We start from the raw sequence: 16,615 nt of genomic DNA, 5'->3' as shown, positions 1-16,615 counted from the left end.
GATAAAGAGGAGCAGCACTTGTGATTTTGTTTGACGATTAAATGTGCTCCTGATTACCTCTGTAACAAGTTTGTCATTAAGTCCAGTGAATGTGAACAGAATCTTGATGTGATTGTCCTCCTGATCTTACTTCCATTCGCTCTTCATTTGTCAACTCTCTTCGTGTGTGTAAGTTCTCTCTGTCTGCTGTGGAGCAGAGCAGATGATTTGTGTGCATTACAGTAAATGCGAGATAAATGTAAAAGTGTGTGTCAAAACACTTTTCAGCTAACAAGTGACCCATGGGAAGAAGGATGTTTCAGTTTAATTTCTACACAACTGATGAAAGAGTACAGCACTGCGGGTCAATAGGGATGTGATGCTCCCCTCTGCTGGTCAGCTTTAGGAACTGCTACCAGCAAGAGAGAATCAAAATTAAATTTCTCAATACATGAGTGCTCTTTAGTTGTGGCTTCCTATTCCTGCTGTAATCATTGATTATATTACTAATTATTACCATAATTGTGGTTATATATGTATGCAAACACAACTTTTCATCAGATAGAATTGCTTGATATAGTAGGCTATATTGTTTTTCTATAAGTTATGTATTTTATTAAAATACAGTCTTTAATGTGGTAGGTGTGTTATTGTGTCAGAGAATATTGAAAATAAAGCTTAATGGTAAAAAGTGGGTATAAATATTGAGCTTAAAACTTTACGCACTTGTTTTGGATAAGAAGAGTAGATTTAACTTTAATTGAATGTAGGAAAATGATACAATGTAAATGTGTGTTTACATTGTATCATTAATACAATGGTTGACAGCTGCTTCAATGATGGCCAAACTGATTGCAACTCAACTGGTCACATTCTTAATATTGTCACATTACAACCACAAACCTCTGTTATTTTCTTGAAATTTTATGAAATAGATCAACACAAATTGGCACAAAATTATGAATAGAAGTTATTTCAGCTCAGCTGTTTTGTGGATGCCTCAGAGGTCTGTTAGAAAACATTGGTGAACAAACAGCACAAAAACAAGAAACAGCAGACAGGTCAGGGGTACAGTTCAAATCCCAAGTTTTACAAATCTCATGGTCTCTGTTCAATCTCGTATCCGAAATGGAAAGAAGATGGCACCTTCAGCAAAGCTACCAAGACATGGGTGAGGGAGGAGTGGCAGAGATGAAAAGAGTTCCCATAATTTGACAATCTGGGCAAGGAGAGATCCATGGTAGCTCTGGTCGACTCGTTGAAAACCTATTACACTCGTGCATTTTTAGTGAAATATGGTCTGACCAAAACCAATGTTGAGAGAAATCTATAAGATGTTGCATTTGTATTCCTCCCCAACTTAGGGGACACAGCAAACACATAGAAGTAGTTGATCTGCACACATTTTTTAGCCCATGTGTGGTAGAAAATTAGCACTGCACATGGCTCTAAACAGACAATTTCTATAATGAAATATTGTAGTGGCATCATGATGGTGTTGAGTTGCTCTTCTTCTGTAGGGACACGGAAGCTAGTCAGAGTTTATGAGAAAACTGACAACTCATTCTGACCTTAAAGATTATTATTGATAAAAAGAAAATGCTGAAAGCTACACACTAAATCTCCCCACTTCACATCAATGCACTCCTTTGTGTTGGTCTATCACCTATCACACCAGACTCTCCAAAAGTATGCAAGTTTGTGATTGGGTATGAATGCTTTCCCATAGTACTGAAAATTGTGCTACACTGTCAATATGTTTGGTAGAAATTTGAAAGCATCATTTGATTCCTCTTGTGTGCTTTCTCATGTTCACCACTTGATGTCATCCTTTTTACACAGACAGCAGTGTCAAGGAAACGTAGCAAAGGGAAAGTAACACTTTTAATAAAACAAATAAAAATCATATACAATCATAAACTCCCAAAAAATCATATAAACCAGCCATTGTATATGCATGTGTTGCTGGGTTTTATATGTGTTTTGTGGTAATCTCATTCAGACTCAACTTGCTTACCTTCCTACCGGAGAAAAGCATGCACAGCTGGTGCATGGAGCCCCCGTTCTTCATCAGCTCCTTCTTCAGGGTTTTGGGTGAAGGAAGTGTCCAGCCACCCTTTGGGTGCACACCCCCAGCCTCCAGACAGTTGATGGCATTGTCAGAGGTGAAGCAAGGCGTGCGGGGTTCCTGCAGGAGGCTGCCTTCACTGTGCGTGCGCCGCCGCAGGGAATTTTGCACGCTGAGCCGCCCTCCGCCGTGCTTCTCACACGTGGCGCCCTCTACCATGCTACGGCGCTTGCTGTCAGTTCGCTGTAAGTAAGCGTCATCGCTGTCATCTTCATCATCCTCTGACTCTTCCTCTTCATCCTCGTCGTATTCTTCTTCGTCTGTGTTGGGGGAGGAGAGGGCGTCGGCACTGAAGGAGCGATCAAGACGCAGCTCGGGGATGACAAATGAGGAGGATGAGGAGGAAGGGGGGGCATTAGTGTCAGGAGGCTCGGAGACATTGTCTTCATCTGTGTTTGACACCATGAGGTTTAAGTTGGCCTCTTCTTCATATCTATCTTCTTCCTCTGCATCTCCATCTTTCTCCCCTTCCTCACTCCTTTTGCTGTTCCCCTCCTCCTCTTCTTCTTCTGCCTTCTCCTCCACATCTTTACTCTCTTTCCATATGTCCATCTCGTGCCCGTCTATGCTCTTTGAGTCTTCGCCTTCTGTGGAAGGAGGTGGTGTGGGAGGCACCTTATGTCGGTCACCCGATCCCAACAGACCTCCGAGGGGTGTGTACACTTCATCCAAAGGTGTGAGTGGCTCTGAGGGATGAGGACTTCCAAGCGTCGCAGGCTCTGAGGGGCTGGAGGGATACAGGCTGCTGTCCTCACCTTCAGGGCTGTGCGTCGGCATGTGGAGGCCCACACTTTCCCTGTCTCCTTCTACACCACCCAGCTCACAAGAAGAGGCATCCACATTAGGCTCCAACATCTACAAAAGACAAAGAAGAAAAAAACACAGGAAGAGGAAAGATGGTTAGAATTTGCTTAATAGAGCAGCAGAACACAAACTGGAAATTGCCTTTTATAACCGGTTCATTCTTCAGCATTACATTTTTGTGTTGACCCCCATCTGCTATGAGCCGCAACATTGAGGGAACAGTATGCAACAATAATATCTTTTGAAAAGGTCAACGTGTCAGTTTTAGCTATGATAGTCCTGCCGTTGACCTCTGTGTTTTGACTGGAAGGGACAGAGAAACAGATCCCAAATACAACCACAGAATCAGTGGGAGGATAAAAGGAAAACTGATCAAATCTGGCAGCCTTCGCAGTCAAGCTTCCAAGGTGTCTTAAAACCATAGTTTGGATAAAAACCAGTTTGGGTAAAAAATGCCTGACACATCTTTTCATTAATGCAGACAGGAACTTCATATTGTCATACTGGTCTTCTCTTCACTGCTGCTATGAACTTCAAGAGACTTTGCAGTGGTCTATTCAAACTAAGCTGCTAATAAGGTTTTCCGGATCCCTATTGATAGAAAAGAAGAAGCTTCTCCCTACACTGCCTCATCTTTTCCCTCAATGGTTTCTTTGCTGAATAATATTTGTCCATATAAAATACTTCCTTTCCCCAGTTTAGCATGGAAAGTTATATTTTCTGCTTTCTGTTTCACCTCCTTCTCAAAATCTGCTGGTTTGAAATGCATCTTTAACCTCCTCCAGCTTCCACATTCAAGCTCACTGAGCCCTGTGGGTGGATCATTACAAATTCATTTTGAGTGGGCCAGCACCACATCAGAACCACAGAATTTGCTTGAAAATATGACAAAAGGTTGCAAAAGGTTTAAACAAGTCACACTGATTTTGGAAATTATAAGTCACAATTTGGGTTTTAGTTTAATCGTTCACTGTGGATTAAAGATTAAGAAACTTCTGGCCTTTGAATGTTTTTGGAAAGTGATAACAGCACAGTTGCCCTTTCTTTATTTGGCTAAACAAGCATAGCTTTTGACATCATTTAGCACACATTGTTGAAGTTTTTTAAATGGACATCACCACTGAAACAGTATTGCGACCTCTTACAGTTCTGTTTAGAAATGTAAAAATACATATGTGAGTGAATATCCTTTTACACTAAAACCTTGGTGGTTATTGGGTGACTGTTTTGGTCATCTGGTTAAAAATAAGACACACCTGGTTTGTCCAAGCAGAAACTAATAAATGGACTGAAACGATATATTTTTTAAACCATATCAACCACCCAAAGTACTTTCACTTTAAAGTTATTGTAATTCATATTGATCATACATCCATCTACACACACATTCTTACATTATTAACACAGTTATACTGCAACCTGAAAGGCTTCTTAAAGTTTATTGTTTTTGTCCGCAAATCAAAGCTGTAATCAAAGTCACAGCCTTCCATTTGCCAGAGGACCGCTCTGACTATTAAACCACAGCAACCCCAAGACACAGAACTGGTGTAGAAATGGAGAAAGCAGATGAAGATTAAGGTCCTGGAATGAACTCTTTGAAGTCCAAACATTTGCCCTATTAAAAATTTATTGACTGTGCTTAAAAGCTGAGTCCATGCTGGGAAACAAACCACTAAAATGAACTAAACCAATTCTGCTGACCAGAGTGGTCACATATCCAGCGAGAACTCTACTAGAACTATATTGATAGCTACCAACAGAACAAACCAAGTGCATCTTGCTTAAGGGCATTTTTCCAAGTATTAGTGGGCATGTATGTACTTTTGAGTCAGAAGTGGACAGAAGAAAATCCACAACAAATGCAAGCTCGTGGAGCTTAATCTTTATTGGGTTTCACTGCAAGTTTACGTCACATAATCAATCCATCCTGGAACAAAACACCAAACAGAATGATAATCAAGCCAGCAATGTCTGAAAGTAAACTTCTGGTTGGAGCTTTAGGCATTGAATTGCATAAAAAGGCTTAAAACTGTATGAAAACATTAGCCATCAACCCAGAGTAGACATTTACCGACATTGTTTGTGGATCAAAACAGAGGATTATTTTTCACATATAACAGGACTGTAATGAAATAGATTGCAAACCCCTGTATGATTTTAAACTCTTCAGTCAAGTATGTCAAATCAATTCTGTTTATTGAGGTCAGCTCTCAATATTGTGAAGGGCTTCATTGTGCTGGATGACTAAACCCATGATGTCGATCTGCAGTCACAATATACTGTTATCTTGTGATGTTGTCACATCAGAAATGATGTTGTCTTCTCTCAGATATGTAGATATTCTGGGGTGTGCTGTGGTTTCGCAGGGGTTAAGCACAACCCATATATGGAGGCCTTAGTCCTCGACGCGGCCGTCGCAGGTTCAATTCCCAGCCTGGAGACCTTTGTCTTTCCCTTCTCTCATTACCCACTTTCCTGTCAATTAACTATCAAATAAAGGCCACTAGACCCAACAAAACCTTTAAAAAAAAGATATGTAGATATTCTAAAAGGTTCATTAAGAATCAATGAAAAAATGACTTTAAAGTAATATCTCATTTCTCACAGCACTGTATAAAAGTTTGACATAAAAATCATTAAAACTAAAATTCTGTTTCTTCTACTTAGTTGTACAAAAAATAACAGTAAAATTGCATAATACTTGTGAGTAAAAGGTGTTCTCAGTCAATTTAAAAACTCTTGACAACATATTTGTTTATATTCAGACAACAAAGATATTATATAATATTAGTTGTGCATGTGTCTATTGTCGGATACCTAAGACTGAAAGGATTTGCCTAATCAGCCAACCACAAGATTTAATCCCTTTATGTCAATTTGAACACCGAGAGGTTTAAGAAACCTACACTGACTAACTACAGCTTTGAATAAGTGGGTACTTTGATCCTCAAGGGTTCTTTCTCGCTTCATCTGACTGTGACCTTCATGGATGCTGTTAAGGGGGATTAGAGTATCTGGGTTGCTTCTTGATGACGGGGTAGCATAAACTAGAATATTTTGGAGCGGTGTGAAGTAAAAAAAAATGCTGGCTGACTTGTTATTCAGGTATGTGGTGTAATCAAAATCTGGGTGCATTGAGGAGACCAGTCCCCAGAATTATTTGCAGACATATTTTGCATTTATTATGCTCTCAATGGTTACAAACTGAAAGCTACATGCGACATCTGATTAATCTGGCCACTGAGGATACTGGTAATACGATACTGTGTTAAGATCAAAGAGGGTTTCACTCGCTGATAAAAGAATTGCTCCATCTCACACCCTTACAGGCGTATCTCAGGGGTACGGTGTAATTCTCTGCTGGTAATGGAACCAGAATCAGACTGAGGTCTGTGATCCAGTTGACACTGTTCTTTTTTTTTTTTGTTTGACCACCTTTCTATTCTTTTCCTTTTATTCTTTTTGATATTCTATCAAAGTGTTTTGTGATAAAAAAAAGGTTCTTACTGCAAGCCTGAAAAGATTTAGTATGATTTAGTATAACGTGAAAGAAAGGCAGCCTTTGGAAAAACCTGGGGCCCCTTCATAGATTTTCTATCTTCTCTGGAATTAGTCAACCGGGGTGTACTGTGAATCTTCTTGAACTAACTTCATCTCATGTAATTTCTTCATATGAACATCTGCTGATGGATATAGGTATAAACTGCTTATATGACTGTGAAAGGATATGAATGCATGGAAAGTGAGAGACATGAAAAGGGAGAAGGGTGAAAGTAGGATGGGAAGAACTGAGATGATTCTTGTTCCTTTTTTTTCTACGTTGCTTTGCAAGTCAAACAAAGTGATTTTGGTCATTATTTTTGCATGATTCTGAAGGTCTTTCAAACAAATGAATGAGTCATCAGTAGACTCCTACAAAAGTTGATGGCAGGGGAAATTGAGGACATAATTTTGCAATTTAAAGTAGCTGTGTTGGAGGATGTACACATTTAAAACATACAGAATCAGCCTTTAAGGAAAATAGTTTGATATTAGCATTGAACTAAGTACAACTTTTATGGTTTTGGATTCTCACATTTGTCTTCACAAATGATAAAAAAAGAAATTTCAATGCTTATGTTCTTGTTGGTATCTACATTACACTCACTTGAATTTAATTTACAAGCCAAACAAGCTATAAAATTATCTTATACATGTTTGAATGATTGTGTGTTCAGGACAGCCAGACTAGATAAAGACAAAATGATCTAAATTAAATCTATGAAATGTAAAAAGTCCTTTTTTGTTTATGAAATTATGACTTTTATATTCTAAATTATGAAGTCCAGAAAACAAGACAGAGAACTCAATAATTTTATCAGTAGGTGGATTTAAATTGAAAAATTTTCCTGAATTTCAATATTTCATAGAAATCCTGTTCAAAATAGGCAAAGAAAACTTAAAAATATGGTATGTTCAGCGTAACTTTAATAAGTATAAGACTATCTTCAAACTAACCTAAGAAGAAAAGAGTCAAGCCTTTGAATGGTGCTTTAGTGCCTGGAAAATTCAGTTTTTGTTCTTTGTGAGCAGCTAGATTTTTCTGTTTTGCTATTTCACTGTCTAGCTTAAAGCAGCAAAAGTTTAGACTACAAACTAACTTTGTAAACTTGAGTTGAGGAAAAGTTCACAGTTTGTTTCCTCATTATTTGAGAATCCAAAGAGTGTTTTTAAAAATGGTGGAATGTAACGCCTGAGGTTGGAAGCTGAGATTGTGAAAGACACAAGCTCAGACTTTCTCCTCTTTGTTTGGGAGGCTCATGTAGCTGCCTGAAGGGGATACAGGCTTCTCATTTTCTACTTCTGAGTGTCCTTAACCTTTCTGTGATCCCCTTTTAATGGTTCATAGTACTGTTACAAGCAGGACATTAAGACTTCTCGGTTTTCCTCTGGGTACTTGGGAGGTATTTTTAGAAAGAAATGCACTTTCTGTGAAAGCAGGGAAGGAAATAAATTATAGTAAAGCCACTGTGTTTCCCCCATTTTTTTCTATTCTCTCTTGTCCTTTTTTCATATATACATCATGTCTATATTTTATGGAGAGTCAGTGTTTTTGATTAGCTCCTGAAGATCATTATATTTTCAGTATGTTGCTTTGCAACCATTGCTAATTTTGAAGTATCATGGGACATTGTTATCGTGAGATCATGTGGAATTTTGCCTAAAGCAGCTGCAGCTTCTGGTTCTTTCTGGAGCTTGGTTAGCCCATCTTACTTAATCAGTCTCACACAACAACTCTTCTCTATTAAGGTTATGGTCTAAGACACAACTGAGTCACCTGTCTTGTCGGATACACAATTCTTTTCGCATTCCTTGCACAAAACACGTACGTAAACAGAAACAAACAAAGGAAAAAGCCACATGAGCTTCATTGTTCAAACTCACAATTATTCCTTATCCAAATATATAAAACAATACCAAACTAACACAATTTAAAATGCTTTTCTTAAAAAAAGTTACGTTTTTGGCTATTCTCTTTTAAACCATGTCTCTCATTGGGTTCCCAATAAATACAAAAGAAAACGAGCAAGCTAATGTGGAAACAGCCATCTGGGGTGTATCAGCTCTTTGCTTTTGAGCCTCAATTCATGCAAGCACATGTGTATTGTGCACGTGCATATGCACAATACACATGTTCTCGAATGCATCGTAAAGTCAGCAGTGATTCAACAGAGAAATGCCTCTCTCACTGACTCAATTAGGCAAGCAAACAAAACCTTAACTAAACAAGCAGGGAGAACGAGATGCGGAGTGAAAGCCCGAATAGATGAAGGTGACAAAGTGGATAAGACAAGCAGAAGGGAGGAGGGAAGTCAGTGAATGGCAATGACACATAAATGAGATGAGTAAGTGGAAGAGGAAGGGAGACGTTTGGGGTGGAGAGGTTCAGTGACTAAATTCTAATTAAAGCCACGCTACTTCATCAGTAACGCCAGAAAAAAAACAAAAAAACATTTAGCTTGGTGACTTTCTTTTCCATTATATGTGACATTGATGTATCACATTAGAAATGGTATCATTGCTTCCATTTAGTGGTAGAAGGCAGCCATGCTGGGTTCTCAGATTTGGCTCATGTGAGTTATAAAGCCTCCTCACAGTGAGTTTATATATTATGAACAAATTTACCTAAAGCCAGCCAATCCAAAAATTTTAGCCAAATGTTATGTTTCAAGGTTGTTGATGTGGATCCAAATGGAACAAAACAGAGGAAGAACATGATGGAGAGTGAACTTGTTAAACTCAAACTAAAGGAATCTCAGGACACAGAAACCATGAAGAGAACAACAGTAGAATCCAGCAATCCAATAAGAAATCAAGGAGCTTACGTGCTGAGAAGGAATGGCAAGAAATATAGAAACCAGTTAAGTACAATCAGCAGAATGCAGAGAAGCTGGGGGGAAATCTAAGGCAGTGAACTAAGGGATGAACAATGGGCACAGCAAAAACTGAATGAAAACACAGAGGATCTAACAAATGTTCACAAATCATTAACATTTTTTAATATATTTAGGATATTAACCAAAGCTTTTAGCACACTCTGTTCCTGTTGACCAAAAGGAGAATATTTATGTATTTTGGAAATTAAAATGTTTCTCCTAAATATAAAGCAAAATAAAAAATAGCATTTCCCACATCTACCCAGACATTTCTAACTCCCACGTGTCATTAAAAAAATCTCTGAAGAAAACAAGTTAGCCTCTCTACTAACACCGCCCTCACACATTTTTAGAGTGACCCCTATACCCTTCAGCAGCAGCTGATAGTCTTTTTAGCCATATTTTTATACACTGAACAAATAGCCGGGTTCAATTTTGTTTCCTCAATTAGGCTTAGATCTCGAGTTTAAGAGATAAATAGATCAGAGGGGGAAAAACAAACACAAACAAACTTTGAATTTATCTGATCTACATTTATACGTAGATCGGCACTGTTCCACTTTGTGACAAACAATAATATTTTGAAAGTCAAATGTGTTGCAGAGGAAAAATAGCCCTATTTCCTGCAGTCTATCACCCAAGGATAATCATGTGACCTCGTGTGTCCCATAGTTACCACGGCAACAAGAAACCCATCCCAAGGGGAGCAGCTGCACCGTGCATTTTCCAAAAGCTAAAGGTAGGTCTTATATAACTTCCCAGGTCATTATATCTTACCCCTAAACCCTTCACGCTCACCAGAAACAAGGTGCCATCTTTATCTTTCCTACTTTACTTCAGTTTGCTGCATCATTTCTGTTTTTAAGAAAGCAATTAAACTGACAAGATCCCTTGCATAAGTCTACTTTGCCCATCCGTAGCAACTGATGGTTTAATGAATTAAACATAATGCTAAATTCACCTTTCCCATTCACCGCATTAAGACCAACACATTTCAATTAGACAAGCTGTCAGAAATCTTGAGCACTAGCATACAAAAGCACATAAATTCTCCTTCTCCTCCTTGCTCCTTCCTGTCAATATATCCTCTCCCTTCCACTCACGGACTCTGAATCTCTATAACAGCAGTTTGGCTGAATGTCTGAGTGATGCAACGTTTGACTCGCCTTTACCCTGTTCAATACCTTCCTTTACTCACTGAGTGATCTCATTGATTTCTTTAAAGGATGTGTAAGGTTAGACAAATTTGGAGAACACATCCTGTTTACATAGCCCAGAGGGCAAACTTAAAACAAACATGTCAATACAAAAAAAGAGCAAGAACAGGTTCAATCTTTTTTTTTCCACTGTGTTTTATCTTGTTTCAAAAACTTAGTGAATCATCATGACTGCATCTGTGAAAGAATGTATATAGGAAATAGAGAAAATTAAATTTTTGCCTTATTTTCTGATTGTTGTCATTTATCTGTTTTCATTATACGTTTACTCTGGCTAAACCAGATTAATAGTGGATGCTTGGAAAACAGAGAGAGAAAACATGTTGAATATGAGAACAGACCTCCATGTAAATATTTTGTCATAGACATCATTTTTCAGGCATCGAGAAAAACAGAGCAACGCCTAAAAGTGTTTTCCTACATTTCTGCCTGAAAGAATGTATTTTTAAAAATAGGTCAACCCCATATAAATAAAGAAGCAGACTTATAAACCAACCTTTACACGAATAAGAGAAAGGTTGGCTTTTTCTCAACAAAATCTTGAAAGATGAGACAATTCATGATACCGCTGGTTTAGTCTTACTGCACCCATGTTTCAGTAAAACCTGGGTCTATCTTTTACTAAATCATATCACCCCTGTGGGAAAACTGTTTCCTGCCACATTTAAAAATAATCATAGGGGATTTCAAACATTTTAAAAACACATTAAAAGGAAGTATTCCTCCACTAAGTGTCCATCTTGTTTTCCAATTCCCAAATCCCAAGCTTGCTGTAATCTATTAGTAATGAGACTATTTTCCAACTTTCTAAGCACTGATCTCTCACCTAATAAATATCTGCATCAAGTTTGGTGTATATTGCAAGTCGATGATGTAACTCCACTGCAAGTGAAGCACCATTTTAACTCTGATTGTCCTTGGCTGAACTTAAATTTTGTTTCTTCTCCATCTAACTTTCCTCTGCGCAAGATTTATTAAATAGCATGCTGTAAATGAGCAATTCAAAGTCCCCTATTAAGAAAAGTAAGTATCCAAAATGGCTTACAATCTGGAAGGACCACTTCATTTCATATTTTCTGTTCAATGCATTGCAAAGGCAAAATAAGACCCTGATTACAAACCCATTCAAGGTCACTTTCTGGCTTCCTCCTATATCACATGGATTTAATTTTTCAACCAAAATATATCAAATTTAAAAACAAGGTTAAAGTCAAACAAAGTTATTTTATAATGAGGGGAAATCTAATATAGAAAGCCACCAAAAATATTCTGTTAGAGGCAGGATTCAGATGATAAATGACTCAGCACAGCATACCTGTTCGGATGAAACACATAGCCACTGAGGGCCGACAATGCAAAAGCAAGAATATTCAAACAGATATCAGTCAGCACTTGGAAGCTTCATCTCATGGAAAAGTGTTGTTAGGGACTCCTTCAGGGATGCAAAGCTGCTGTTTTCTTTCCTCAAGAGTGATAGCAAAACTTGTTTGTGAGCTTTATTTTCCACCAAATATAGTCACGCACACAAGTTGTTTATTTGCCTTAAGTGATATCACATGTTCCAATCTACATCACAGGTTGTTGCATAAACACGCAATCTCAGATGCTCACAATCCATTTTGCGCATTCCTCCAATCACACATTCAGCTTAACATGGAGCAGTTCTGTACACTGCATCTTGTTATATCTAACAAGATATTATTCCAGATGTGCGCTGCTATCTGCGAGACATTATGTTTCTCTGCCTTTAGGTCTGTGTCGTCCAAATATATATTAAAAATGTTGTCACATGTGCTATTCAGAACAATTCCCAATCTGAAGGTATAGGAGTCACAACCGCTTGCCGCTATTGCCAAAGGCCTTTTAAATCCCTTGAACAAATAGATGATCAATCTATATATAGCCTTATTATATGCACTGCAATGTGCCATACTCTTTTGTCGATGATTTCATCGAGTGGAGACGGCTGAGGTAGTGATGGTTATTTATTTACCATTGTGATCAGACCAAAAGAGAGGAAGAAAAAAAACATGAAAAAGGAGAACAAGGAGCAAGGAGGGAAGGGTGAGTGTGTAAAAGGTGTTGTAAATCATTAAAGGGAACATTGAATCATAAAAGCACAATATACTACTAATGCATGTAAAAGATTACTGACCTATTTAATTGTTTTTTTTCTTTTTACAATCAGTAGTTGTAAATTGCCCCATTAATTTTTAACTTCATGAAGCAGCAAAGTAAAAAACATTTTTGTCCCAACAGTGAAATTCTGAACACATATTTTAGGTGCATCTTGTTAAATGTTCAAAAAAAATGTATCTCTTGCATTTTACTCCATAGTTTCCAGCTTTGTTGTGTTGCAGTGAAACCATATATTTAACAGAAATACTTTAGAGTGACTTCAGATTTGGAGATGTTGGTTAATTATTGGGAAGTCTACGCTCATAAATCTCGCATGTTCATGAAACATAAAAAGCAGAACATTGGCTTATCTTTGTTTTTCTTAGACTAAATAGTGAAGTGGAAGTTTGGGGCTGGATTGATTGAAAATAAATCTACTTCATAAACCAAGTACAGATTTCCTTTTACTCACCTTTTTAACATTAGTATCCATTCACTGTTTATAAAGAAACTGACAAGTTATTCAATTAACTAATACACAGTTTAATTCAATATTCAGACAAACAGAAAGCTAAATTAAAAACTAGAGTAAGACAGCACCAAATTAAATTATTTAAAATATGCCTTGATTTCATATGCTGTGTCCTTCTATGTCTCAGAAGATTTTACCTTAACATCTGTTCTTCTTGAGCTTCTGAACCTCGTTGTTGACATTGTAATGCTTAAGCTAGTATTTTATGTGTACAGGAAAAACCAGTTAATCTAAAAGCAAAAGAAAAAGTCAGATTACATTTTGCAGATGAATATAAGGACCCTCAATCTTATAGGCACATCCAATGGTGTAATGAAACAAAAATTCAAGTCTTCAGTCACTTAGGAAAAAAAAGTGGGAGGCTTGCAAAACTAAAACACCACCCCAAATGTGAAAGTATGGTGGGCGCAATGTGTTGTGTGTATATTTGCTGAAGGAGGAACTGCTGTGCTTCACATCATAGGCAATGTGATTTTGTGGAAAATTTGAAGCAACATCTTAAGACACAAGTTAAAGCATTTGCACACATGGGTCTACCAAATGGACAAAGAACCTAAAGATACAAACAAATTTGTTGCCAAGTGAGATTTGAACAATAAAGCCAGTTTATGTTTTGGAGAAGCCATCGCAGCATCTCAATCTTATAGAAATTTGGTCAGCTGCCTAAAAAGGCAACTAAAAGTCAGACTTAGTACCAACCAGTTCTGTATGGACGAATGAGACTAAATCTCAGCAAAATACTGTCACCCAAGTCATACAGTTAAAAAGAAATCCCACAAATTTCAAATGTTGTAAAATGTACGTAATCCTATGAATTCAAAGAAACTAGTAAAAATTATCCAAATAAATCTTTCACAATGTTCTAAAACTGATAATTCTAACTGGCCTAAAATAGAAAACTTTTAGTCTGATAAATATATATATATATATATATATATATATATATATATATATGTATATATATATTTTTTTTTTCTTTTCTTCAGTAAATGCAAAATTTGGTTTCAACTCCATTCCTAACTGTTCATTTTTGGTGAATTTCTTTTTGCTGTTTTTGTTTGTATCTGAAGAAAAAGTAGACATTATTAAATAATAACTCTAAAACAAAATGACTTTGTCTTAAAGGCAGTTTTGCTATTTTTGTCTCAAGTTATTTATTTATTCACAGATAACTTTTATATATGTCTGGAGACAAGAATCCTGACAATATAATTTATATTTTCAAAGCGCTCGAATCCCTGTGTTGAATGCATCACACTTTTCTGTACAATAGAAAAATTATGTTTTTAATTGTGATGGATGGTTCCTGAGCAGACAATGCAAGAGGCATAAAATAATTTAAAAAAAATAACCATACCGTCACAAATAGTGTGTCTCTTGTATCATCATTACATATTTCATTTATTGTGGTTTATTAAAATATACAGATAAGGATAAATGTTCTATTTACCTACCTGGTTTTATTAGTTTCTGTTTGTCACTATTTAATGTTTCTATTGTTCTGCTTTTATTTGAGTTTAATAATAATATTCAAGTATCTATATAGTATAGTTCTGTTCATAAACCACAACTTGTGGCATACTACGCTATGTTGTTAAAAGTAAAATGGAATGGTGTGCGAAGCAGTGTGGAAAAACCCTTAAAACAAATGTCATGCTTTCACAGCTTTTAAAAACTAATTTTAACAACAATAACCTTAAGCAGCCATGTTTCATATGAGGTCAGATGTTTCTCACATTGCTGCAATGAGCCTACAAGCTCATTTCCTTTGGGTCATTGTTTTATAGTAGGACTAAAATATGTCCAAGCTTCAGTTATTAGACAGAGTAACATACATTTACCTCAAAATAGTTCATTGTTAACTCAATGAATGCTAGGTGTCCTGCCCATATCCTTTTGCTTTAAATGAGCACACATTCCCCATTTCACTTTGTGTTTGATTGTTAATAGTGGTGCTAGGACTCACTGGTTATCAGTTAATCCAGTAAATTTGAGTAGCACAATCTGACAGCAACTGTTGCTAAGACTCATAAAAGGAGTTTTCTTCTTACATACACCTTAAAAAATAAAAATGTCCTAATAAAAAGTTTTTATGGCATGCAAATATGTGTAAGATACGTATGCGTACGTAAACCATGCTCAAATATTGTCTTTATACTCTTACTGTCATAAGCAATAAGATCTATATTGGGTTTCAAATTACTTTTTAAATGCTGAAACCAGTCATAGCATAAGCATTGCTACCAACATACCATAAAAGGGCCACTGTTATGAGTCTCACATAAATGATACTCAAATGTAGTTAGTAACACTTGGAAGTTTCTCAAAAGGAAGTACTTCAATTTTACTTCATTGTGCAATTCCAATCTTGCTTAATCTTACACTTTATTATGGTGACGCTCTGTCTGCACTGCTGAAGAATCACTTGCTGTGACATATCGAATACATGCTTTAGAGACATAAAAATACTTGTTTAGCGAAATATGCCTCACATTTACTCAAAAACTGCATTTTAAAATATGCCAACATTAAGTGGCAAAATAATAATAAAAGAAAACTGTGGCAACAGCTCTGCTTTCCCACAATGACATTTACCTGCAGCAAACTCTTTGAGTAATTCAAGGTTTGGTTAACTCTTGGGTCAGTCATAAATTATGATGTTGTACCAGGTACTTGGAACTTTAATTCAACTCAACATCTCTTATCCACACAACAAAGTTATAATAATCGTTAACACACTGATATTTCAAGCTAACTTTATTGAGTGGAATAGTATAGCTCATTTCTAGTCTCTGTTCTGCAAATGTATGTGCTAAAGAACAGGGAGGGCTTCTAAGAACAAGCAAAGCACTGTCCATAATAAGCAGGGAGGGCAGTAGAATGAGTCTAGTTTGCCAAGCCATTATTGGTGTAAGCTGCAAGTTCAAAGAGAAAATGTCATTGACGTAACTTGCCCCATGACGGTAAACAGCTGAAGACAGTATGGCCACTGAGGAAGACGGGAAAAGGCCTTAACAGAAAAAGATATGAGAGCATAAATGAGTTTGAACAGTCACCTTTTTTCAAATGTGGTGGTAAGAAGCGTAACATAATAAATTTCAAAGCAAAGGCTACGATTTTGGTGATATAAAGGTAAATATCTGGAAAATAAATTATGCTCCTGGCGTGATGTTTTGCGTACTGTGGGTATGTGCATATATGTTCTATTGTTTCTCCTGTTCATTGTGAGTGTTTGTCTGAGTGACAAACAAGGCCTTGTTATGTGTGTGACTCTGTTTCCTGGGTTATAACAAACATCTCATTTGTTCAAGCTGAGACTGCAGAGCCAGCTGTTAATTCCCAATCATGTTTGTCTGCATGTGTACGCAGCATCCTGGGATAGACAGATGTTTACTGGTGATTATGAATAACTGTAGGACTC

The 16,615-nt window shown here is 36.9% G+C and overlaps 1 protein-coding gene across 7 annotated transcripts in view; it reads right to left on the bottom strand.

Moving 5' to 3' along the window:
- rgs3a (regulator of G protein signaling 3a) overlaps nt 1-16,615 on the bottom strand; it is a 130,866-nt gene that overhangs the window by 30,351 nt on the left and 83,900 nt on the right. For all 7 annotated transcript variants that reach the window (XM_028026172.1, XM_028026162.1, XM_028026161.1 and 4 more), the window contains one exon: nt 1,997-2,962. In XM_028026172.1, the coding sequence (XP_027881973.1) occupies nt 1,997-2,962 (966 nt within the window). The remainder of the gene's footprint in view (nt 1-1,996; nt 2,963-16,615) is intronic.

The sequence above is a fragment of the Xiphophorus couchianus genome, chromosome 8, assembly GCF_001444195.1.
Source record: "Xiphophorus couchianus chromosome 8, X_couchianus-1.0, whole genome shotgun sequence".
Classification (NCBI taxonomy): domain Eukaryota; kingdom Metazoa; phylum Chordata; class Actinopteri; order Cyprinodontiformes; family Poeciliidae; genus Xiphophorus; species Xiphophorus couchianus.
This window is presented reverse-complemented; position numbering and strand designations above follow the sequence as displayed.